This window comes from Eschrichtius robustus, chromosome 12 (assembly GCF_028021215.1).
Source record: "Eschrichtius robustus isolate mEscRob2 chromosome 12, mEscRob2.pri, whole genome shotgun sequence".
Classification (NCBI taxonomy): Eukaryota; Metazoa; Chordata; class Mammalia; order Artiodactyla; family Eschrichtiidae; genus Eschrichtius; species Eschrichtius robustus.
Genome location: NC_090835.1, coordinates 96,581,023 through 96,608,242, shown reverse-complemented (window position 1 = coordinate 96,608,242; position 27,220 = coordinate 96,581,023). Strand labels below are relative to the sequence as shown.

Here is a 27,220-nt window from a genome sequence, read left to right as displayed (position 1 = left end):
ATATCCATATTTATTTTATTTGGGTTTTTTCCCTATCAATTAAGAGGAATGTATTAACATCCCCCCATTTTGATGACAGATTTATCCATTTTTCCTTATAATTTGACTTTTATATACTGAGACTTACTAGACACACAGGTTTAGACTTTTCCCCCTTAGGGAACTGAATCTTACAGAGTGATCCTCTGTTTCCTATTTAATTCATTCTCATTATTCTAGTTTCTTCTACAGGTTTGAAAGATAAACGCTATTTCTGTTCTTTAGTGGTTACCCTTGAAATTCTGCCCTCCATATTTAACTTTAAATCTAAGGTTAATCAATATCTATGCCCTCCCCATTAATAATGCAAGGGCTTTTAGAATACTTGAACTCTGATAATCTGCCTTCCAGATTGCATGCTATTCTTATCTAGCATTTTTGTTCTATCATTTTTAATTCCACAAACTAGATAACTGATAGAAATACATAGTCACTGTTTATATTTACCTATGGTTTACCATTTTCTTTGCTCACTATTCCTTCCTATGCCTGAGACCTACCTTCCAAAATCATTTCTTTTATCCAGAAATACATTTTTTTAGAAGTTCCTTTATTGGACAACTGTTGATAGAAAACTATTTTTATCTGAAAATGTCTCACTTTGCCCTCATTCTTGACAACAGTTTGAGAAGTCTAATGGAAACTCATTCATTTGTAAGTGATCTATCTTTTCTCTTTAGTTACTTTGAGACCTTCTCTTTGTCTTTGGTGTTCTGTAGTTTCAACATGATATGTCTGGGTGTGGATAATTACTTACCTTGCTTGCTTGTAATACTTTTTGGATCTAAGGATTTACACATCTCATTTCTGGAAAATTCTCAGCCATTTACATTTTCCTACATTGTCTTTCCCTCATTCTCTTTCTAGATTATTAGATATATTAAGCTGAACTATATGAAACTGTAATTTTACAGATCAAAAAGGTCTCATATTGGTAATCTTACTTGGTTCAACCTATAGACCTTTTATAACTATTTTCTATTAACTCCTCTTTCATATTTTCCATTTTCATATCTCAGAAATCCTTTCTGGGTAATGTCTGACTTTTATCTCCTACTTCAATGTACTCTTTCTTCAGCTACAGATACCTGCTGTTAAGCACATCCTTTGGGTTTTTAATCTCAATGACTTTTAAAAGTCATGTTTTAAAGTCATGTTTCATACTCTCTTATTCCTTACTCATTTTTCATCCATCTTTCATCTCTCTAAAAAATTTTGTATGTTCCTATTTAATTGTCTATATACAAGAGTGCAATATCTAAAGTGCCTTACAGGTCTAAATCTTACTCTGGTTCTAGTGACTCAAACTTTTGGTAATATATTTCTTTGTGTGTTTGCTAATCTTTGGCAGGAGAGAGGGGGGTGGTTAGGGGATGAATCTGTGGGAATCTTGAAGGGTCTGGGTTTACAAGTTTCATCCATGAAGAACTGGTATTTGTTTCTGTTGAGTGTCAAAGACACAGTCACCCGTAGCCCTTTCATTTCTTAAGTTAGTGGTTCCTTGATCATGCAGGAAGTATAAACTAGAGCCCAACACTCATGTGAGGCCAAGACCATATAAACAAATCCAAAATGGAGACTATATTTATTCCAAGTTGTTATGAAGTTTCCTTGTTGTCTCCTTTTGCCAACAAGTAGCTTTTCTTTTCTTATCTTTTTTCTTTTCTTTTTTTAAATGTCTTAGATTACCCTTTCACCAAGAGATGTAGTCACTTCAAATATCCAAGAGCTTTATGCAGGAGTCTCAGACTCAGTTCCCTATAGACAAAAATCTCCTATCACCTAAATCTCTAAAGCTTTTGTTTTACTATTTGACCCCAGCTTCCATGTTATTTTTTTAACCACTCTCATTTCAGTTCCCTGGTGTTTTTGTTTGTTTGTTTTCTGCCTTTAGGATTTCCTTTAATTTTTGTACACTTACTGCATTTAAAAATTAAAAAAAAAAAATCTATCCAGCATTTAGGTGTTTTACACCTAAAGGGCTTTTCAAAGTATCTAGTCTGCCTTACTAAAAGAAATGAATAACCTTCCTTTTCAGTAATTTCTAAGAGAAACATTAATGTCTAAATTTTATCATATGTATTACCACGTTCTGTACATATAACTATTACAGCTTCACTAATTAGGTAAATGGTAAAGTCAGTCAGTCTAAATCAATTAAAAGTCAGAATCACAGAAGTGTTTTTAGAAAGAAATAACGTTTGACTGACATCAATAACACAGACTATATTTCATCTTGGCTAAAAAAGCTTTAAGTACATATACCAAATAATTTTAATTACAAGTCTCTTTTATTCATTATACACTCTATAGAGCTAGAAAATAGGTTGTTCTTCTAAGTAATTGAGGTTGACTCCTGAGATTTTTATTTGCTAATAAGCAAATTAATGATTTTAAGTAGACTGAGCAAAGTTAAACTTTTGCCCTCCAAAAAAGGAATTCTTAAATAGTGAGTAGAAAGGAATGACATAATTTACATAAACTGCAAAGGTATCAGACTCAAATTCAAAGCATTATACCTGGATGAACCAAATATTTACTTGCGACTCTAGAATAAAAGTTACAAACTCTCTAAGCTAACTAAACTAAATTACTTGACTGAAAAATTATGAAAAAGTGCTTTATTTAGGGAGTTTCATAATCAACTACTAAATTTCAGATATCCTGCAAAACATTTTAACACAACTACAAATTTAATTTCTTAAAAACTAGCATTTAAGACTGCAAAAGGGTATTTTCCCCGTGAGTATAAGATTAGCCGATTCTTTACCTCGCCAGCACTTGCGCATTCCTGGGCTCTTCTGTGGAGTGCAGCCCATGTATCTTCATACCTAAGAAAAGCAAAAAATAATTCAAAATACAAACCACACATTAAAAAAATCCTACCTATGTATACGTAGGGCTGATTCATTTTGCTGTGCAGTAGAAGCTAACACAACATTGTAAAGCAACTGCACTCCATTAAAAATTAATTAATAAAAAAAATTCTACCTAAAAATGAACCTGTTACATCCTGTGGTGTCAGAAAGGAAAGCTCAAAAAATAATGGAGACACATTGTAAACACACAGAAGTCAACTTCAAGGGGCTTCCAATTGCCAAATCTGGGACAACCTGAGCAACAAAACAAATAATGGTAGAAACGGGTTATAACTCAGGGACTAAAACCAACAGCCATGAGTCCATAGTGATTAAGATAAACAACCGAAAGGGGCAGAAGGGAAAATTCTTCCTGACAGTAGAATTCCAATTAATAATGACAGACAAAATGAGAAAAATAGAAAATCACCGGGCTTCCCTGGTGGCGCAGTGGTTGAGAATCTGCCTGCCAATGCAGGGGACACGGGTTCGAGCCCTGGTCTGGGAAGATCCCACATGCCGCGGAGCAACTGGGCCCGTGAGCCACAACTACTGAGCCTGCGTGTCTGGAGCCTGTGCTCCGCAACAAGAGAGGCCGCGATAGTGAGAGGCTCACGTACCGCGATGAAGAGTGGCCCCCGCTTGCTGCAACTAGAGAAAGCCCTCGCACAGAGAGGAAGACCCAACACAGCCAAAAATAAATAAATTAATTAACTAAATTAAAAAAAAAAATAGAAAATCACCATTTGGTAAACACAATACTAATTATTTCAGGCAAGAATTCTAATAGATGCTAAAATTAGTGGGTGAGAGTATAAAGAGAAACAGGATATTTTCATAGTCTCTAAGTATCTCCCCACAGGATACTTATTAATTTAAAAGGGGGAAACAGTATTAAATGGAGAAACCTGGCAGACACTTCCTTAACCAAGTGGTCAATATTAACATCAACAGTAAGGAGACATATCAACATCATATGCCTACTGATACAATGCACTGGAGGACACATTCATTATTCTTCCGTTATTCTCACCATAAAAGCACTAACTTGAATTTAATCATGAGAAAACAGCAGATAAACCCAAAATGAGAGATATTTTGCAAAATAACTAGCCAGAAATAAACCCATGCATATATGGCTCAATTACTTCACAACAAAGGAGTCAAGAATATACAATAGGGAAAGGAGAGTCTCTTCAATAAATGGTGTAGGGAAAACTGGACAGCCACATACAAAAGAATGAAACTGGACAACTATCTTATACCACGCCCCAAAATTAACTCAAAATGGATTAAAGACCTGAATGTAGGACCTGAAACCATAAAACTCCTATGAAAAAACATAGGCAGTAAGCTCCTTGATATCAGTCTTGTGATGATTTTTTGGATCTGACACCAAAAGCAAAGGCAAAAAGAGCAAAAACAAACAAGTAGAACTACATCAAACAAAAAAGCTTCTACACAGCAAAGGAAACCATCTGAAATGGCAACCTACTGAATGCGAGAAAATACTTGCAAATCATACATGTAATAAAGAGTTAATACCCAAAATATGTAAAGAAATCATACAACTCAATAGCAAAAAACAATCTGATTTAAAAACAGGTAGAGGCTCTGAACAGACATTTTTCCAAAGACATACAAATAACCAAAAGGACATGAAAAGGTGCTCACTTCACTAATCATCAAAAAGTGCAAATCAAAACCGCAATGAGATATCGCCTCACCCCTGTTAGATGGCTATTCTCAAAAATACAGCAAATAATAAGTGTTGGTGAGGATGTGAAGAAAAGGGAACCCTTAGTATACTGTTGGTGGGAATGTAAACTGGTGCAGCCACTATGGAAAACAGTATGGAGGTTCCTCAAAAAATTAAAAATAGAACTACCATATGATCCAGCAATCCCACTCCTGGGCACATACCCAGACAAAACTATAATTCGAAAAGACACATGCACCCAATGTTCACAGCAGCACTACTCACAATAGCCAGGACATGGGAGCAACCCCTTTGCCATCTGCAACAACATGGATGGACTTGGAGGGCATTATGCTTAGTGAAATAAGTCAGACAGAGAAAGACAAATACTGTATGTTATCACTTCTATATGGAATCTAAAAAATACAACAAATGAATGAACATAACAAAATAGAAACAGACTCACAGATGCCCAGAACAAATTAGTGGTTACCAGTGGGGAGAGTGAAGAGGGGGAGGGGCAAGAAAGGGGTAGTGGATTAAGAGGTACAAACTACTATGTATGAAATAAGTATGCTACAAGGGTATAGCACAGGGAATATAGCCAATAATTTATAATAACTTTAAATGGAGTATAATCTATAAAAAGTTTGAATCACTATGTTGTACCCCTGAAACTAATGTTGTAAATCAACTATACCTCAATAAAAAAATTTTTAAATAAATAAATAGAAAACAAAATAAACCTGAACTCATAGGTACAGAGAACAAACTGGGGGTTACCAAAGGCAGGGGGTGAGGGGTTGGGTGTGGCTGTGTGTGTGTGAGAGAGAAATGGGTGAAGGTGGTCAAAGGTATAAACTTGTAGTTATACATAACATACAGCATGGTGACTATAGTTAATAATACTATATTATATATTTGAAAGTTGCTAAGAGAGTAAAACATAAAAGTCCTCATCACAAGAAAAATTTTTTAAACTATGTGTGATAATAGATGTTAACTAGATTTATTGTGGTGATTATTTTGCAATATATACAAATATTGAGTCATTATGCTGTACACCTAAAACTAATATAATGTCATATGTCAATTATCTCTCAAAAAAAAGTTTAGGCTTAAGAAAAAAGAAAAAAGATCTCAAATCAACAATCTAACTTCACAACTTTAGCAACTAGAAAAAGAACAAACTGAACCTATAACTGGCAGTAGGAAGGAGACAACAAAGAGAACTAAGAAAACAATTCCATCTACAATAGCATCAAAAAAATTTTTAGGAATTAACCAAGGAGGTGAATACTTGTACAATGAAAACTACAAAATATTGCTGAAAGAAATTTTAAAAGACATAAATAGATGGAAAGATATCCCACGTTCATGGAATGGAAGACTTAATATTGTTAAGATGTTGTCAATAGCACCCAAAGTAATCTACAAACTCAGTGTAATCCCTATCGAAATCCCAATGGCATTCTTTGTCGAAGTAGAAAAAAATCCATCATAAAATTCATATGGAAGGTCAAGGGATCCTGAAAAGCCAAAACAATCTTGAAAAGAAGAACAAAGTTGGAAGACTCACACTTCTTGATTTCAAAACTTACTACAAAGCTACAATAATCAAAATCAAATAATAATCAAAACAGTGTGGCACTGGTATAAAGGGAGACATATAGGCCAATGAAATAGAGAGCCCAGAAATAAACACTTGCATGTATAGTCAAATAATTTTCTACAACTGTGCCAAGATCATTCAATGGGGAAAGGATAGTCTTTTCAACAAATACGCTAGGGTGCTGGGAAAAGTGGGTATCCCCATGCAAAAGAATGAAGCTGGACTCTTACTTTAACACCATATACAAAAATTAACTAAAAATGGATCAAAAAATCCAAACATAAGAACTAAAACTATAAAACTCTTTGAAGAAAACATGGAGAAAAGCTTCATGACATTAGATTTGACAATGATTTCTTGGATATAACACCAAAGGCACAGGCCACAAAGAAAATAGACAAATTGGACTTAATCAAAACTAGAAACTTTTGTGCATGAAAGAACACAATCAACAGATAAAAAGGCAACCAATAAAATGGGAGAAGATATTTACAAATCACATACCTGATAAGGGATTAATATCCAGAATATATAGAAAACTCCTAACACTCAACAACAAAAAACAACCCTATCCAAAAACAGGCAAAGGACTTGAATAGATATTTCTCTAAAGAAGATATACAAATGGCCAATAAACACATGAGAAACTCACCATCATCAGTCATTAGGGAAATGAAAATCAAAACCACAATGAGATACCACTTCATACCAATGAGAATGGCAAAAAAACCAACCAGCCAAACAAAAGACCCCCAAAACAAGTTTTGGTGAGAATGTGGAGAAATGGCAACCGGAGAAATGTGCACTGCTAGGGGAATGTAAAATGGTGCAGCTGCTATGGAAAACAGTATAGGGGTTCTTCAAAATATGAAAGTAGAATTACCATATGATTCAGCATTTCCTTTTTTCAGTATATAGTGCCAAAAAACTGAAAGCTGGGTCATGAAGAGATATCTGCACACCCACGTTCATAGCAGCATTGTTTACAATAGCCAAAAAATGGAAGCAACCCAAATGTCCATTAATGGATGAATGAATAAGCAAAATATGGTATATTCATACAATGGAATATTATTCAGCCTTAAAAAGGAAGGAAATTCCTTTGAATTATTGGTGATCATTTTGTAATGTACAGAAATATGGAATAACTATGTTGTGCACCAGGGACTAACATAGTTTTGTAGATCAGTTATACTTTAAAAACAAGCAAGCAAACAAACGAATAGAAAAAGAGATCAGATGTGTGGTTACCAGAGGCAGGTGGGCGGGGTGTGGAGGGAGGGGAATCGAATGAAGGCAGTGAAAAGGCACAAACTTCCAGTTTGTAACATAAGTAAGTACCAGGGATATAATATACAACACGATGAATATAATTAACACTGCTCTATGTTATATATGAATGTTGTTAAAGTCTAAGAGTTCTCGTCACAAGGAAAAAAAATTCTTTTTCTTTTATTTTGTATCTATATGAGATATGGATGTTCACTAAACTTACTGTGGCAATCATCTCATGATGTATGTAAGTCAAATCATTATGTTACAATACCTTAAACTTATACAGTACTGTATGCCAATTATATCTCAATAAAACTGGAAGACCAAAAAGGAAGAACTTCTAACAAGCTACATGGATGAAACTTGAAAATATTATGTTAAGTGAAATAAGCCAATCACAAAAAGACAAATACTGTATGATGCCACTTATAAGAGGTACCTAAAGTAGTGAAATTCATAGAAAGAGAAAGTAGAATGATGGCTGCCAGTGGCAGACGTTTGCAAGATGAAAAGAGTTTTGGAGACTGGATGCACAACAATGCAAATGTACTCAGTAGTAGTGAATTGTACACCTAATAATGGTTAAGATGGCAAATTTTATGCTATATGTATCTTACACAATTTTTTAACAATTAAAAACATTTTATGATTTAGGTTATCTGCTATTTAAAATGGTCTTTCCTCCACTCAATACTAGTTCCAAAGAGAAAAGACTGTACTTCAGTGCAATGAATAGACACATTCCAGACATTCCTGTGGCTGCAAATTTTTCATGTTAAGTCCCCAAATGCACCCCATTTCCCAAAACTACCATACACATAAGTCTACACATCTAAAGTAAATCTTTCAATGAAGTTCTTTCAACTAAATCCTTAGATTAAAAAAATAAAGATAACATGCAAACAGAACACCACTGATTAATTTTTTACTATATCTCCTTTCATGTTCCTCAACATGTTCACTTATGTTCCTCACTCAACAAAACCAAGCAGGAAATTAATGTCAAATTAAGCACTCAGAGAAGAAAAATCCCCAGAGTTAGAAACCATAAAAAGAAACTGAATAAAAAGCTAGAAAAGAGAAAGCAAAATGTAGGTATAGGTGATTGTGTCCTAACACAAGCTGATGAGGTGAAGGAGCATACCCTCTACTGCACACATGGCTACCACTTATCCATCAGATGCCATGTTACAGGGCACAGAAATGCATATAACAACACATGCAAACCATATACTTATTTTTATAACAGCTTTATTGAATTTTGATACACCATAAAACTAATTTTTTTTTTTTTTTTGGCCGCACCATGTGGCATGAGGGGATCTTAGTTCCCCAACCAGGGATCAAACCTGCACCCCCTGCAGTGGAAGCTCAAAGTTTTAACCACTGGACTGCCAGGGAAGTCCCAAAATTCATGCTTCTAAAGCGCATAATTCAGGACTTCCCTGGCGGTCCAGCAGTTAAGACTTCGCCTTCCAACGCAGGAGGTGTGGGTTCGATCCCTGGTTGGGGAGCTAAGATCCCACATGCCTCTCGGCCAAAGAACCAAAACATAAAACAGAAGCAGTATTGTAACAAATTCAATAAAGACTTTAAAAAAGGTCCACATCAAAAAAAAAAAATCTTATAAAGTGCATAATTCACAGTATATTCACAGAATTAGTTGGGACAACTATCACCACTAATTCCAAAATATTTTCATCACCCTGAAAAGAAATCCCATATCCATTAGCAGTCATTACTCATTCCCCTCTCTCTTCCAAACCCTGGCAAAATTATCTTTCCATCTTTATGGATTTGCCTATTCTGGACATTTCATATAAATGGAATCATACACTATGTGCCATTTTTGTTGATTCCTTTCACTTAGCATAATGTTTTTAAGTTTCATCCAAGATGTAGCACGCCTCAGTACTTCATTCCTTTCCATGGCTGAATAATATTCCGTTGTATGGAGATGTGAAATTTTGTTATTCATTCATTGACTGATGAATATTTGCACTGTTTCTACTTTTTGGCTATTATGAATAATATTGCTTTATGAATGATACTGCTATTATGCACATTTGTGTACAATTTTTTATGTGGACATAAGTTTTCAATTTTCTTGGTGTGAAACTGCTAGGTCACATGGTAATTCTACTTTTAACTTTTTGAGAAACTACCAAACTGTTTTGCAGTGATTTTATAATCCCACCAGCAGAGCATAAGGGTTCCAATTTTTCCACATCACTGCCAACACTCGTTATTGTTTGTCTTTTTCATTATAGCCATGCTAGTGGGTATGAAGTGGTATTTCATCGTAGCTTTGGTCTGCACTTCCCTGATGACTAACAATGAGAATTTTTTCATGTGCTTATTAGCCATTTGCCTATCTTTTTTATGGAAATGTCTGTTCAAATCCTTTGCCTATTTCTTCACTGGATTGTCTTTTTACTGTTGAGTTATAAAAGTTATTTATACATTCTAGATACAAGTACCTCAACAGATGTATAATTTGCAAATATTTTCTCACATTCTGTGGATTGTTGTTTCACTTTCTTGATAGTGTTCTTTAAAGAGCAAAAGTTTTTAATTTTGATAAAGTCCAATTTATCTTTTTTTTCCTTTGTTACTCATGCTTTTGATGTCATCTAAGAAAATCACGTATTTTAATATTAATCTGCACGTCAATAGAAATGGATTGGAGAAGAAATGGTAAAAAATTAAGAATCAAAGTAAGAAAATTACTGGGGACTCAAATCCAGAATCGATTTTCTTGCAACAAAGAAACCACAAACATAATACACGCACATGATTAAGTTATTGATTAGTAAACACAACAGTGATCAATATGCTCAAAGTCTGAATGGCCTTTGTATTAATCAGTGAAATGCAAAAGCCCCTCAGGAACACAAATAAGGAAATAATTTCCAACCTCCTTGTTAAGGTAAAATTTAGTTGTTTTAAGGTTTCTATCTATAAAGTTATAAAATACTTTTAGACAATAGTCAGAAGTATAACCTTTTTATTTAAATGAAAACACTCACCTGCTAAGTAATTCTAGTCCAGCAGAGCACTTTGGCAAATATGGAACAGTCCTGCCAAAAGAAACACTTATTTTATTAAAAACTGCTGCTGATTTAGGCCAACTTAAAAAAAAAGTTACATATAATAATTTTGATGCTGTCAATCATAATGTGGAATATTTTTAAATCACTAATGACAACTGATCTAAACTTTTAGAAAAATGTATTGTTATTCCAAAGTTAATATACTGCAATATACTATCAACCATCACTTTGCCCTATAGATTTTTAGCACACAATAATAAGCACTTTAATAGAATGTTAGCTAACAAGAAATTTTTTAAAAAGCTCCTCATCTCTAGGTTTAAAGTGAAATTTGGTCATGTGCTTTACTTTATTAAAAAACTGAAAAAACTGCACAAATTATACTAGTGTTTTCTTATAAAACAGATAACACAGCTAAAGAGGCTCACTTGCCAAGTACTGTTTCATTATCAATCTGCTTCTCAATAATGGAGAACTTTTACTGTGCTCTTAATATACAAATAAAAATGATTAATTGTGATCAAATAGCTATTGACTGTCATGGAGTAAAACAATTACATGTCACCATTTTTTCAACCATTTTACAATTTTATCAGAAAAATTTCCAGTGTTACAAAATTTAGAAAGAATCAATAAATTGTTTAGTCAGATGCATTCAACAGATATAAAATCCATTAAAGTAATAATACTATCATTACTACAACCAAAAGTTGTATGAAATTTAAGTCATAGTAAATTAAATCAGCACAAGCTTACCTAGGTTTGTTTTTTACTTTAGCTTCTCTTGACTTGTCACTTAAAGTCTTCAGCCTATAATTCAACAAGTATAAAATATCATATTTTTACAGCTTAAGAGATATTTTTCAAATGCAAATTTCACAGTAAGTAAAACTTTGGGTTGGATAAGCTAATTTTTTTTTTTTTTTAGCAAGAATTAAGCACCTCTACAGACAACAAATATTTGTTTACTATATATCAGACACCACAAATGGAAAATTTGTAGCAAATATTTTTATATTTTTCTTGCCCCAAATCCCTTTTCTAGAAACACTTCCTAAATATAACTGGACTAGAAAACCTCACTACTCTGGCAACATCAGAAAAAACAAAGTGGTCTCCATAGGTGAACTTGATCGGCAACAAAGGTATCTAAGCAGCACATTTTTAAGTAGATAACTATGCCAGGCACTAAGTGCCAACATTCTGAGAAATTTTAGCTATTGATAAAAGGCTTTCTAAAATACATTACAAACCTCCTTCATTAAAGAGGTCTTGGTACATTCTATTGAACATTTTCTGATAACTCGGCATCATTATCATGAATACCACTGACTGCATTTCGTGGCAAAACAGTACTCTCCTTAGATGTTTCTGAACTAGGAATGTCTCTTCGTTTACCAACTCGAAACCAATCTAAAGCGGTTTTCTGAGTTTGTTCAGGATCCTACGTCTATTTCTTCAAAATTTAAATTTTCCATCTCTACCATTGGTCATCTGGTATCAGCTACCACTTACTGCTTCTGCTAGCTATTTAACTATAGCAGCCTACTCCCCTTCTATTTGCTTTTTTAAATTATTGGGCTGGGAAACATAAATGGGCTAGAAATGCATATGTAAAATAAAATTAAATAGGCTCTTCTATATATAAAATATGAAGTTCATAAACTTCATACAATGTTTTTTCACTTCACCAGCCCATTTTTTACCTACCTTTAACTGTGGACTCTGTATCATATAACAGACTGCCAAAAAGCAAATGCTAAATTATGAGATAATCTCACATAAAATGAGATATGTGGACATGTTTTTCTTAATCTGATTACTTCCACAAATATTCATTTCTAAATAGAGTCTGAAGCATAGGCCACAGTACCCCAGCTAGCTCCACGAAGCCTTTGTAAAGCTAGACACAGGTGCTCCTTTCTCAAGACACTTTACTGCACTCAGTCAGAAACTGTCCTAGCATACAAGCTGACTCTCCTATGAATGTCCCAACCCTTTGTTGTGCACAGCTGTACGTGCAAGCCCTGACAGAGGATTACAACTTTTTGGTCAATAATGCCTGGCTTAAAACCAGAAAGGGACTTCTAGTGTCAAGTCATTTTTTTTAACAAGTTGCAGTGTCAATTTCATACTAAGATTTTTTTTTTTTGATGTGTTCACTTACTTTAATAACACTACATTTACCACGTTATCACCATGGAATGTAAATTCAGGTTAGACAAGAGAATTTCACAAGTACAACAAAGCATTCTGTAGTATACCAAAGTTTGTCTAATGTCTGACCAAACCAGCTTGCTCATAAATCACTTCCATTATAGGCAATTTATTTAGTTTAACATTTATGATTCTTTCAGAGAAAATAAACAGACTGCACACATTTAAAAAGTATTTTTCATTTACCTTTGCATTAGCACTTAAAATACACACTTCTATTCAAAATGCCATTTAAAAATTATTCTAATATAACAGCAGCAAACTATAATTCTGCAATTACAAAACAGCTAAATGGGGATCTACAGTTAAGTTATTCTCATGTTTACAACTATGATTCTGAAACAGATACTACTTCAAAGCAGCTGTTACCAAAACACACACATAGTTGCTGGGAGGTTTATAATGTTGTATTCTGTGCACTGTTCTGAAAGGGTTCTTCAAGAGCTAACCAGACCTTAAAAACAGTACTCAGTCCACAAGGCAGTCAGAAAGAGTTAAATTAACTGGGGTAAATAGGATTCCTACATTACATCAAAAGCATATGATATTCTGCAGCAACTGGGAGCATTTTCAGGTTTGGCATGTTGTCCTCTTTACAACTAATTTTATCAGAAGAGTTTAAGAAGGTGGACATTGTACCACTATCAAGTGCATTTAAAAGTGACATGTTTTTGTGCTAATCTGACTCCCCTGAATGACCTAGCTAGTGAACTAGTCGCTAGGCAAATCAAGCCTGCAAGGAAGGAAGCCAATATTCAAATTACCATGTTATTGTCTGACCCACAGAATTTATTTTCAACATAAACATATAACCTCAATATGAGATGTCTAACTAAAGCAAGCACCACCAAGACCAAGACAGCATCTCCTCTTCTAAGGTTTAGGTTTTGCCCAGAATTCTTGATACATGGAATAGCCCATACCAAGAGTCATTGCTCCCACAACAAAGCCTTGGGCTGCCACATGCATGTGGATCAGGTGAAGAGACATTTTAGTATTGCCCCTGCTCTTCAATTTATATAATCCATATGCAACGACTGCTGCAAAACCTGCCAATCCAATGGGGACAAATGGTGCCTCTCTAGCTTTTCGGATAAGCTTAGATCCCTGACCTTCATCATATGAAGAAAGAGAAACATCTGTGTCACTTGACATAGTGATTGAAGAATCTTCAGACAACGGCACGACGTCGCAGGCTCCAGCCGGCTTCACTAAGATTTTTTTATATTGTTCTATGTTCTTTTTCAAAAACTAAAATATTGATGAGATCAATTCCAATACAATGTTAAAAAGACTTAGCAATCTCTTTAATAGAAAACTATTTGTATATATCTCTCCAGATGAATTGAATTTAAAAAGTCTAACCTGTCCCAGAAAAACTATATAAATTTTCAAGCTTAGCTTGGAAACTAGTAAATCTGGTTTAAACTAAGATTAAGCAACAGCTAGGGAAAGGTATTTTGATAGCCAGTGAACCATTTCCACTCCAAAAGCTGAGAAAGGCACTTAGTTGTGACATCCGAGGTAGAATTATACTAGGATAGGCAGACACAGTAGTGCATTATACTCAAAACGATTCTAGTATTATATTCAGTGATTTGGGACAATTCCATATCGTTAGGTGTTACAAGGATATTGAAAGCTCACTGCTAAGACCCTCTTTGGACCATTCATTATAGGACCTAGCAAATCTTTAGGTCAGTATTTCAAGTATTTATTTCTGAAAAAAATGTTAAATTTCTCAATTGTAAGATATCAAATGTGGGGTTCTCCTCCACACTTCCCCAAAAGAAAGAAAGAAAAAAAGTAGTTTGAAATAAAAGAGAAAGGAGGAAGCTTACAGGGAGCTGAAAATAAAATTGCCGGAAGGTCAGTAAGAGCTTCCCCAGGTGGCTCCTTAACAACCACCTACTTTAAAAATTGGTCTTTAACCAAATGTAAATGTGTGGAACTTATCTGATGTGGATTTGATCAACTGTAAAAAGACATTTCTAAGAACCAGGAAATTTGATTATGGACTGGATAATTGATAATATCAAAGAATTAGTGTTAATTTTGCTAGGTATGATAGTGGCATTGCATTTATGTAAAGTATTTTTTTTAGAGATGAAAACTGATGTATGAGAGATGTAAGAGCTTAGTCTGAGGTTTACTTTATAAATAAGGGAGAGACAAAGCAAATGTGGTAGTAGTTGACAACTGCTGAATCTGAATAATGAATATATGGGACTAACTGTGTTATTCTATTTTTGTATATGTTTAAAACTTTGTAAGAAAAAGTTTTAATAACAAAAAAAAGTATTTTATATATTCATCTTTTCTCATCACACCTTCTCCATATAAATCATCAATATGCCAAAATTCAGAATAGAAACTGCTGTAGAAAACAAAGTAGCAAGAAGAAAGTTGGTAACAGTGAAGAAAGTTCAGGAGAGAAAAAGATAAAATAAGATTAATAGTCAATGTAACACTTTAAGTCGAAAAAAAATAAGGTCAGACCCCCAAAAAAGCAAAACAGTCCTTTCTGAAGTATATACTCAAAACCCAGAATTCAACTGAAAGTAGCTTACCATTTTTATTTGGGGATAACCCTATTTAAGTTTCTCACAGTGAGTCTGTGCTGGAAACAACCCGCTAATAAAGTCCCACCATGTCTTGACACACTGAGAAGGAAATACTGATCTGAGTGAAATGCCCAGTTTCCTAAACCATAAAATAGGAGTATTGTACTGACCATAATGATTTGCCACAAGAAGTAAAGGAAATATGACTTTGGCAGCAAACTATAATTGTAAATTATAAAGCCAATTCAAACAAAAAGTATAATACAAACTATCTCCAAATTTAGTAAAAATTATCGCCATCAAGAAAGGTAAGAAGCTATGTACATTACAGGGCCAAAGTAAAATAAAGTAGAGGTCCCCCAATGCACCAGTTCCCATAAAAGCCTTCTCCACCGTTCCTAATCTTCTTCACAATACCGTATACCCCCAGGGAGACGTGAGTACTGCTGTGTGAGAATATTAATATACAGACTTCTAAGTGAGCCACCTGACAATTATTTTCTACCCGAAGCAACTAATGCACACTTCAGAGCTCAAAGCACTTACCTTCAAATTCATAACACCACAATATTTTATTTTTAGATTGCTGAAAAGACTTACCTTAATTTGACCCCAGCACATTTATTTTTTTAAGCTTTACAGAAAATACTAAGATGGAGGCATCTTACTACGAAACGGGGATAACTAGCAAAACTGCTTAGACAAAAAGTTTAAAAAGTAGTTACACAGCATGAGAGGCGGAGCACGACACTGACTGATGAGCAGGAAGTGTGCTCTCTGGACCTGACTCGATGGCATTAGGGACCTTGATGGCATTCCATTTATCCTCACTTCAATCTCCTACTCATCTAACCCCATCAGCGATTATGAAAGGTGAGGATGGCTGCTTTAAAACACCACAAAATGTATTAATTAGCATATTTTGTCCTTTAAGGCTCATTTTCATGTCTCCACTATTCCGACTTTAAATTCTGTTTATGAATAAAAATCCAATCTATTATATTTTCCCGTTAATGTTTATCATTTTTTCTTTTTTAAAGCCAAGATCAGGAAACACGAAAGCATTAACCATACCTAAAAGTGCACGTGACCCCAAAGCTCTGAATGCTGAGAGATTCACACAAAAGCCACAGAGACTCAGGAAGGGGAGAGAGGACTATAGCCTATCTCTATCCTAATCACCCCCAAACACACCACTTTGGTCCTGACCTCTCTCCTGAGTGTTTCATAAATTTCCAGCTGCTTCTTGGACCTCATAGCACATTCACTGTCAACTACTCCTTCTCTCTCAAAACTACTCAACTTCTCTCCTGTTGGTAAATGACATCATTATCTAAGATACTCCAAAATTAACATCCTCAATTTCTCTACCTTTTTCACTTCCTAGTCTCACTTTTTATGAAATCGACCAGTGCCTGTCATGTCAGGACTATTCCCTCCTTCAATTTCTATTCTCTCTCGCCTGCCCCCTAATTATAGCCTTCTTAATACTCTCTCTGTTCCCCATCTCTAATCCTCCCATCACATCGCCTCCCAAATTATTCTTCCAGAAATACAGGTAGGCTCAGGCCACTCCCCTCCACAAAAACCTTCAGAAGATTCAGTCAACCTAAAAATAAGCAAGACCACCCTATATAAGATAGCAACCCCCCACCCCAAAACCCCTTAACCTGCTTTATTTTTAGCAACAGTACTTATGACCTTCTAGATATTCTGCCTCCTGCCAGTAGAATGAGTGCAGGGACATTATTTGCTGTCCGGTGTATGCATTCTCCTCTGTAACCCTAGTGCCTGTCAACAGGTAAGCGCTCAATAAATATTTCATAAATGAATTAATTTAGCAAAGCACTGAAGACCCTCTATTATCACTAACTAAACTTCCTTTCCAGGTTCCTCTCCCAGAAGAGCTTCATCTCTGAAATCCCTCACCCAAATCTATCCTCATCCCTCCTCATTCTTCAAGGCCCAGTCTAGAAGCCACCTCCTCTTTGAAGTCTTCCATAAATGCATCTGAACTAATGACTCTTTCCTCTAGGCTCAAAAACCACATCACTTCTATCTTTCACATTCAGTTCCTTCTGCTTTGCTTTATGTTACCACCAGTCTAGGGCATCCAGAGGGCAGAAACGGTTTTAGTTAACTTTGTAGCCCCAAGATCTAGTCCAATATATAGACACTGGCAAAGAGCAGGCAAAACTGAGCATGTGGCCTCTTAAATCTTTTTTTTTTTTTTTTTTTGACGAAATGAAAATAGCTTCTATGATAATGAAGACTGAGTTCCTAGCCTAGTGTCTGACACTTGGTGGGAACTCAGTAAATGTTTATTAGGTCAAGTTGAATACTGAGATTTTTTTTCCTGCTAAAGGTAAGTAATCATGGAAGACTCAACATTTTAGGCAAAACCTCACCATTTTACCACACTGTGAATTAGATTGTTAGATCCTCTCCTTTGAGGTTTTGATACTACAGGAGGGAAGAAGAGAAAATGAGTGCAGTGGGCAGGGCTGGAGGTCAGGGCAGAGGTGGCTTTGAGGAGGAAACACTCACTGTCTAGTTGCAACACTTGTATCCATATCCAAAAGCACCCAGAGCATTACAGACGGGAAATGCCAGGCAGTGACAGGCAGCTGCAAACCCTTGGTAAATCTGATTTTCAGTTCCCTGAAGGGTTTTGCATGCCTGCATACTTCAGTCCTGAGGTCATGGGTCATAACTGCTCAGAAGGTAAAAAATCAAAGACCAGAGTGGATTTGAAGTAAATGCTTTGGTGGGTCCAAAAGTCTCCCTCAGAGCTCAAGCCAGTCCCTAAAAAGTGGATGTTCTGTGTGAACACTCCGAAAGGCTCCTAGAGCTCCGAGGGAGTTAAATCAGATGAGGACTCATGTAGGTGAGGGGGAAAGAGCGAAGCTGGGAGGCAGTCCCCTCCCGGGGCCTTTGGACCAGCTGGCCACCCAGGTGGGCCAGACAGAAAGCAACATTATTTCTAGGTTTATCTCGATTTTGACATAGCTCTTATTATGAATAAAAAGTTAAAAATTACTAAAAAAGATCACGAGTCCATGGACGACCTACAGTTCCTTGAAGGCCAGCAGCAATCTTTCCACTGCCCACAAGCTGCATTTGTTCTAAGTTTGAATGGAAAGTTGAAATTTGTTATGTCCATCAAATATGCTTTAATCACTAATGTGGCATTCTCTTGTGAGCCTGATAAAGAATATTCCTATTTTACTTTAAAAAAAAAATAATTGCCTACATTCCAGCTCCGGATATATGAATTTCAGAAACTGAAAATGAGCAGAAAAGCCCTGAGGAGAGGCTGCTGCTCTGGGCTGCTGTGAAGATCCACGTGAAGGAGCTCAGGAAAGCACCGGGCCTTTCTTCTACTGAGTTCCCAGGGCAACCCGAACAGATGAAGTTTCCAATTATTTTGTAAGCCAGCTGTTCTGCCTTCTATGGGCACTAACAGCAAGTGTTCTAAAGGAATACCAGGTCCAGGTGGGTAGTTCTGAGAGCTAAGGGCCATGTTGCTTTCATCTCTGAATCCCTCAGTGCCTTCATGCAATACAGACATGAAGCTGTGTTTAATGTCACCTTTTCTCAGCCTGGCAGAATATTCAAAAATAGGTTGATCTTAGGCTGAATATGAAACAGTTTACTAAAAGGAATTACATGGATTTTTTCTTGTTAAGAATCGCCTAGGAGAGCACCTCAATACTTAAGGCAACTGCTAACAGCTATAAAAGAGGAAATCGACAGTAACACAGTAGTAGTGGGGGACTTTAACACCTCACTTACACCAATGGACAGATCATCCAAAATGAAAATAAATAAGGAAACAGAAGCTTTAAATGACACAACAGACCAGATAGATTTAATTGATATTCATAGGACATTCCATCCAAAAACAGCAGATTACACGTTCTTCTCAAGTGCACACAGAACATTCTCCAGGATAGATCACATCTTGGTTCACAAATCAAGCCTCAGTAAATTTAAGAAAATTGAAATCATATCAAACATCTTTTCTGACCACAACGCTATGAGATTAGAAATGAATTACAGGGAAAATAAACATAAAAAACACAAACACATGGAGGCTAAACAATACGTTATTAAATAACCAAGAGATCACTGAAGAAATCAAAGAGGAAATCAAAAAATACCTAGAGACAAATGACAATGAAAACACAAAGATCCAAACCCTATGGGATGTAGCAAAAGCAGTTCTAAGAGGGAAGTTTATAGCTATACAAGCCTACCTCAAGAAACAAGAAAAATCTCAAGTAAACAATCTAACCTTACACCTAAAGGAACTAGAGAAAGAAGAACAAACAAAACCCAAAGTTAGCAGAAGGAAAGAAATCATCAAGATCAGAGCAGAAATAAATGAAATAGAAACAAAGAAAACAATAGCAAAGATCAATAAAACTAAAAGCTGGTTCTTTGAGAAGATAAATAAAATTGATAAACCATTAGCCAGACTCATCAAGAAAAAGAGGGAGAGGACTCAAATCAATAAAATTAGAAATGAAAAAGGAGAAGTTACAACAGACACCACAGAAAAACAAAGCATCCTAAGAGACTACTACAAGCAACTCTATGCCAATAAAATGGACAACCTGGAAGAAATGGACAAATTCTTAGAAAGGTATAACCTTCCAAGACTGAACCAGGAAGAAACAGAAAATATGAACAGACCAATCACAAGTAATGAAATTGAAACTGTGATTAAAAATCTTCCAACAGACAAAAGTCCAGGACCAGATGGCTTCACAGGTGAATTCTATCAAACATTTAGAGAAGAGCTAACACCCATCCTTCTCAAACTCTTCCAAAAAATTGCAGAGGAAGGAACACTCCCAAACTCACTCTATGAGGCCACCATCACCCTGATACCAAAACCAGACAAAGATACTACAAAAAAAGAAAATTACAGACCAATATCACTGATGAATATAGATGCAAAAATCCTCAACAAAATACTAGCAAACAGAATCCAACAACACATTAAAAGGATTATACACCATGATCAAGTGGGATTTATCCCAGGGATGCAAGGATTCTTCAATATATGCAAATCAATCAATGTGATACACCATATTAACAAATTGAAGAATAAAAACCATATGATCATCTCAATAGATGCAGAAAAACTTTTGACAAAATTCAACACCCATTTATGATAAAAACTCTCCAGAAAGTGGGCATAGAGGGAACCTACCTCAACATAATAAAGGCCACATACGACAAACCCACAGCAAACATCATTCTCAATGGCGAAAAACTGAAAGCATTTCCTCTAAGATCAGGAACAACACAAGGATGTCCACTCTCACCACTATTATTCAACATAGTTTTGGAAGTCCTAGTCACGGCAATCAGAGAAGAAAAAGAAATAAAAGGAATACAAATTGGAAAAGAAGAAGTAAAAGTGTCACTGTTTGCAGATGACATGATACTATACATAGAGAATCCTAAAAATGCCACCAGAAAACTACTAGAGCTAATCAATGAATTTGGTGAAGTTGCAGGATACAAAATTAATGCACAGAAATCTCTTGCATTCCTATACACTAATGATGAAAAATCTGAAAGAGAAATTATGGAAACACTCCCATTTACCATTGTAACAAAAAGAATAAAATACCTAGGAATAAACCTACCTAGGGTGACAAAAGACCTGTATGCAGAAAACTATAAGACACTGATGAAAGAAATTAAAGATGATACCAACAGATGAAGAGATATACCATGTTCTTGGGTTGGAAGAATCAATACTGTGAAAATGACTATACTACCCAAAGCAATCTACAGATTCAATGCAATCCCTATCAAATTACCTATGGCATTTTTTATGGAACTAGAACAAATCATCTTAAAATTTGTATGGAGACACAAAAGACCCCGAATAGCCAAAGCAGTCTTGAGGGAAAAAAACGGAGCTGGAGAAATCAGACTCCCTGACTTCAGACCATACTACAAAGCTACAGTAATCGAGACAATATGGTACTGGCACAAAAACAGAAACATAGATCAATGGAACAAGATAGAAAGCCCAGAGATAAACCCACGCACCTATGGTCAACTAATCTATGACAAAGGAAGCAAAGATATACAATAGAGAAAAGACAGTCTCTTCAATAAGTGGTGCTGCGAAAACTGGACAGCTACATGTAAAAGAATGAAATTAGAAAACTCCCTAACACCATACACAAAAAATGGATTCGAAATCTAAATGTAAGACCAGACACTATAAAACTCTTAGAGGAAAACATAGGAAGAACACTCTTTGACATAAACCACAGCAAGATCTTTTTTGATCCACTTCCTAGAGTAATGGAAATAAAAACAAAAATAAACAAATGGGACCTAATGAAACTTCAAAGCTCTTGCACAGCAAAGGAAACCATAAACAAGACGAAAAGACAACCCTCAGAATGGGAGAAAATATTTGCAAACGTATCAATGGACAAAGGATTAATCTCCAAAATGTATAAACAGCTCATGCAGCTCAATATTAAAGAAACAAACAACTCAATCCAAAAATGGGCAGAAGACCTAAATAGACGTTTCTCCAAAGAAGACATACAGATGGCCAAGAGGCACATGAAAAGATGCTCAACATCACTAGTTATTAGAGAAATGCAAATCAAAACTACAATGAGGTATCACCTCACACCAGTTAGAATGGGCATCATCAGAAAATCTACAAACAACAAATACTGGAGAGGGTGTGGAGAAAAGGGAACCCTCTTGCACTGTTGGTGGGAATGTAAATTGATACAGCCACTATGGAGAACAGTATGGAGGTTCCTTAAAAAACTGAAAGTAGAATTACCATATGACCCAGCAATCCCACTACTGGGCATATACCCAGAGAAAACCATAATTCAAAAAGACACATGCACCCCAATGTTCACTGCAGCACTATTTACAATAGCCAGGTCATAGAAGCAACCTAAATGCCCATTGACAGATGAATGGATAAAGAAGATGTGGTACATATACACAATGGAATATTACTCAGCCATAAAAAGGAACAAAATTGAGTCATTTGTTGAGACATGGATGTATCTAGAGACTGTCATACAGAGTGAAGTAAGTCAGAAAGAGAAAAACAAGTATTGTATATTAACGCATGTATGTGGAACCTAGAAAAATGGTACAGATGAACCGGTTTGCAAGGCAGAGGTTGAGACACAGATGTAGAGAACAAACGTATGGACACCAAGGGGGGAAAACCACAGTGGGGTGGGGATGGTGGTGTGCTGAATTGAGTGATTGGGATTGACAGGTATACACTGATGTATATAAAGTTGATGACTAATAAGAACCTGCAGTATAAAAAAACAAACAAAAAAACAACTAATACTAAACTTTCTTTGGGTTATTTGTATGGAAATATGTTAATATAAATGTTTCAGACATTACATGAAATTTCTAAAACTCTTGTATGTTCTGGTATAATGTTTTAAGTCATAATTCTAGTTATTACTTTAAAATGTATATCTCAGAAATAACTAAATTTCCTTGTCAACTGCATTATTATCAACTTTCATCAAATCTTTAACCGTGGTCATTTTTAAGTCTTTTGTCATTTACAGACAGTTCTGGGTGTACTCTGATGCTTTTGCAAAAATGTTCCTATAAAAGGGTTTCATCTTCAAGGAATTCATGGAAAAGACTCTGACAAGTACAGGTTTCTGGTAACTGACTATACTGCTGAACTGAATGAATAAGCATTTTTAGAACTCTAATGGAAAATTGATGAATTCATAAAAGTGCTAACAAAAGATCAAGATGAAAAAAAAATTAATTACATGGGACTGAGTAAACTGATGAGGATTATAATTTTTGTGACTTTCTGTTTGAATAAAAAAAATAAAAAATAAATAAATAAAAAAGAATCGCCTAGGAATTGGTGGACCTGACAAAGGTGAACATCAGAGTTTAAAGCTGCCACTCACAGACATAACTTGAAGATGAGTTATTTCTCTGCCAGGTGACAGGCTAATGGTACACACTGACAGTCCAGTGCTTTGTCAGCTGAAAATGACCTGTACAAGGAAGCCAATGAAGGGCCTAAACGGAATGAAAGCCCTCTCAGGATGTCTAATCCCAAACTGGTCCCAGTTTATGGCATCTTCAAGAGGTAAGGTCAGTTTCCAAGGCGTTCTACCCAGATCCCCTCAACCCTCTCCCTATCTAAACTCAGGTTTTCCAGATCTCTCAGGATGGTTTGGGCCCAGAATCTATATTCCTAGGTAAGCTGAACCTTCTTAAGCCAAGGTCAGGAGAATGAATGGGTTCAAAGGCAACCACGTGACCTAGGGAGTTACAGTAGTTGTAACTCCCAAAAGATAGACTGTTCCGCCATCAAGGAGTTCCTTGAGGTGATGACAACAGGGCTGTCCCAGACGTGTTTATCTGTGATCATTCTCATGCTATCATTCCAGCATTATACCCCAATTTTTCAATACAATAATTTACATTCTGAAAGGAAGTTACTTTTTAAATTTAAAGGGGGGAGGAAATGCAAGCATGCAAGCATAGCATCAGTGAATGACTGCTACAGCATCTACAACTAATATTCTTAAGGACACCAAACCAAGATTACCAAAAATGCTTTACATGTAAGTGCTCAAGTATTTGACAGTTTGTTACTACGCAGCACCCAAGAGGCAAACAATATAAACATTTTTGTCCCATAAAATTTTAGCTAAAATCTTTCTCATTAGAAATTTAAAACATGATGGAGAGGCCCTCCTATTCAGAGCATTCTCCAAAGGATTCGTAATCTAAAGGTGACAGACAAATCCTTTATCAAAGTGACACCCTTTCTAAAGTAATGGAAAAACTAAAATGAATTAAGCACTAAATAACAATAGTGACATAGTGTGACTGCGCTGTTTTACATGTTAATTCATTCATCCTCACAATAACCCTATGAGTACCATCTTCACCCTTGTTGTACAGTCGTGGAAACTGAGGCAGAGAAACTTGCGGAAACACGTTTCTGCGAGTTTCTGGCGTTAGAGTCTAAGCCTGCGGTTCCCAGAGTTTGCCGCACACAGGAATCACCTGGGGGTCTTTAAAACCCCATCGCCAGTCTGATGTAATTAGTATAGTTTGCGACCCAGGCATCAAGATGGTTAAAGGTTCCCAGGTGATTCTAAGCAAAGTTCGGGAACCGCTTGGTCCGTGTGCGCTTCACCACTAGGCACTAATAGTACTGCCACAGTTCTGTTGTTTCTGTGGCCCTAGAGTTTCTTCACTGAGGCGTTAAACCCGAGGCAAAGGTAGAGAGAGAAAGCAAAAGGGGAAGAGGCGCCAAGCCTTGGCAAAGGTTCAGCGAGCGAACCGAGCGCGAGGGTGGACAGGACACGCGGCCGGGCCCCGGCGGGTGAAGGCTGCGGCGCCCGCGACCTCCGGCCTGGGGAGGGGGCAGCGGCCCGGCTGCAGGCGGGGCCGCAGAAGCTCCGAGGCCCGAGCGGGCAGGGGTCTCGGCGGCGTGGGAGGTGGCTCAGGGTCACCGTTCCCCCGGGGCAGAGGAACGGGAAGGCGCGCTCGCCCCTCACAAGACACCCCCCCGGGTCGGCCAGGGCTGCCGGGAGGGCGTTGCACGATCCCCGGCGCGCCCGCAGCCTTCTCGACCCCCTTCCGGGCCCGGGGCGCGGGTCAGAGTCTGCCCGGTGGGACCTAAGTTACTTTGTGCGGCCGGACAGACGCCGGAAAGTTCGTTACTTTCCTCCATCTGGCGGGGATGGGAGGGGCGGGGTGGGGGAGGGAGAGGGACCGGACCGAGGTGCGCGGAGGCCGCGTCCCGGTGGCCCCAGCTCCTCGGCCCGGCCCCCGGGTTCCCTTTCTGTCCCCCACCGTGTACCTACCCGGAGGTGAAATCCTGCTGCACGCTCAGCAGCCGCTCGCGCAGGGTCTCCAGCATCATCGCCGACACCTCCACGTCTCCTCCGCTCAGGCCGCCGCCGCCGCCGCCGCCCTCAGCCCCGCGAAGGCACCCCGCCGCACCTGTCACGGCGCGCCCCGAACCCTCGCGGCCGGCCCCGCCCCCGGCCCGCTCTCGCTTTCGCGCCGCGGCCCCTTCCGCGTTCCCGCCCCCGCCGCGCCCAGGCCCGCGCAGCCGCAGTGAGCCCCGCCGGGCTCGGGCTGCGGAAAAGGGGCGGTCCTTCTCTCCCAGCCGAGAAACTGAGCGGCTCGGGTGCCTTTTCCTAGCCCGAAGCCAGGCCCTCTCCTTTCCCTCTTTAAAATTGAAGTAGCCACGTGAAAGAATGCTTTACAACCAGCGCTTCTTTGAGTGCAGCGTTTGTTTTCACAGTTTGGAAGAGAGATGGATCAATTTCTTGCATAGCGTGCACCTCCCCTGTAGCAAACACTTTCGTGGACTCTGGTTCCAGGATCTGACCCCGCTGGCTTTGACCTTGGATGAGAAAATTAACCATTCTGAGCCTCGGTTTCTTCATTGATAAAACAGCAAAAATCAACTGCTCCGACATCTTTACTTTCCATTCTCTTTTCAACCTACCCCATCAGGCTTTCGTGCCCTTCATACCAAAGGAGGTGGCCTTTGTCGAGTCACCAGTGACCGCCATGTTGCCGATACCATTTGTTACTTACCTTCCTTGATTTTTTTCTCGACCTCTCGGTGGCTCTCAAGCAACTCCTTATCCCATTCTTCAGACACGTTCTTCTCCTTCTTTCAAGCACACCATTCATGCACTCTCCCTTCCTGTCCACTCCTTCTCCTACTTCAGCAGCTGCTCCCAAGGCCACATTTGCAGGCTCCTGCGCTTCTCCATGTATGGCCCCCTCCTAGGTTATTCTCTCCATTACGATGCTGTAAATTCTATCGAGGCACCGGTGACGCCCAAATTTCCATCTTCAGCCCTGTCCTCCCTCCCCCTCCTTCAATTCATACCAGTTGCTTACTCCACATGTATCCAACAGGCATCTCAAACCCAAAATACGAAAAATTGAAAATTTTATTGCAAACTCACTTTCGAACCTAATCCCAGTCTCTTCCATTTCAGTAAGTGGCACCACCATACACCAAGTTGCTCAAGTTAAGCCACCTGAAATTACCATTTCCTATTTTCCCCACCTGCTGAATATTAATGCATCAAGTCCAATCAAATCTATTTCTAAAGTACTGCTAGAACCTGCTCCTTTTTCTCCATCTTCACTATAATCACCCTGGTCCAAGGCACCATCATCTTTCACCAGGAATACTGACAGGTCTCCTTATTCTACTCTTTTGCCATGCACACGCCTGTAACTCATCCTTGATACAGCAGCCAAAGGGAATTATTTAAAAGAGCAATCATATTGTGTCGCTTTCCTGCTTTAAATCCTTCTGTGCCCTTAGAAAAAAAGTCAAACTCCTTACTCGGCTTATGAAGTCCTAAAATTTGAACCCTTCCTGACACTCTATCCAAAGTAAGTACTACTCACCTATCATTCCTTGACATTTAAGCCATACTAACCTTTGGTATGTTGTGTGTTCCCTGAAAATCCTAGATTCCCTTCCTTGAGGCCTGTTCACAAGCTTTTCTCCAAATTGTCCCATGGCTGGCTCCTTTGTGGCATTCAGATCTCAGCTTAAATATCGTCCTCTTAGGTAGATCTTCCCTGATCATTCCAGTTACCAGCCCAATCACTTCCTATACACTCTGTTTCTCAACTTAGTACATAACACTATCTGATAATTTATTTAATAATTGTTTAAGAAAAAGTTGTTTATTTATTTGCTTACACATTTATTTTAAAACCAGCTCTGAGACTAGCATGAGGTGGGCAAGGCATTCACCTCAGGTGTAAAACTTAAGGGGAAGCCAAAAACCTTAGTAATCAAGATGAATAATATTTTAATGCAATATTCAAATAATTTT

General features: G+C 37.5%; 1 protein-coding gene and 1 pseudogene across 1 annotated transcript in view; both read right to left on the bottom strand.

Annotated features, from left to right (window-relative positions):
- Nucleotides 1–25,394, bottom strand: part of DTNBP1 (dystrobrevin binding protein 1) — a 118,649-nt gene extending 93,255 nt beyond the window's left edge. Inside the window, exons 1-4 of the mRNA XM_068559142.1 lie at nt 25,205–25,394; nt 11,293–11,346; nt 10,513–10,563; nt 2,810–2,870 (exon numbers count right to left, since the gene is read on the bottom strand). Coding sequence (XP_068415243.1) covers nt 2,810–2,870; nt 10,513–10,563; nt 11,293–11,346; nt 25,205–25,263 — 225 coding nt within the window. The 5' untranslated portion in view covers nt 25,264–25,394. The remainder of the gene's footprint in view (nt 1–2,809; nt 2,871–10,512; nt 10,564–11,292; nt 11,347–25,204) is intronic.
- On the bottom strand, nt 13,052–13,946 carry LOC137773425 (HIG1 domain family member 1A, mitochondrial pseudogene; annotated as a pseudogene).
- Nucleotides 25,395–27,220: the final 1,826 nt, after the last annotated feature.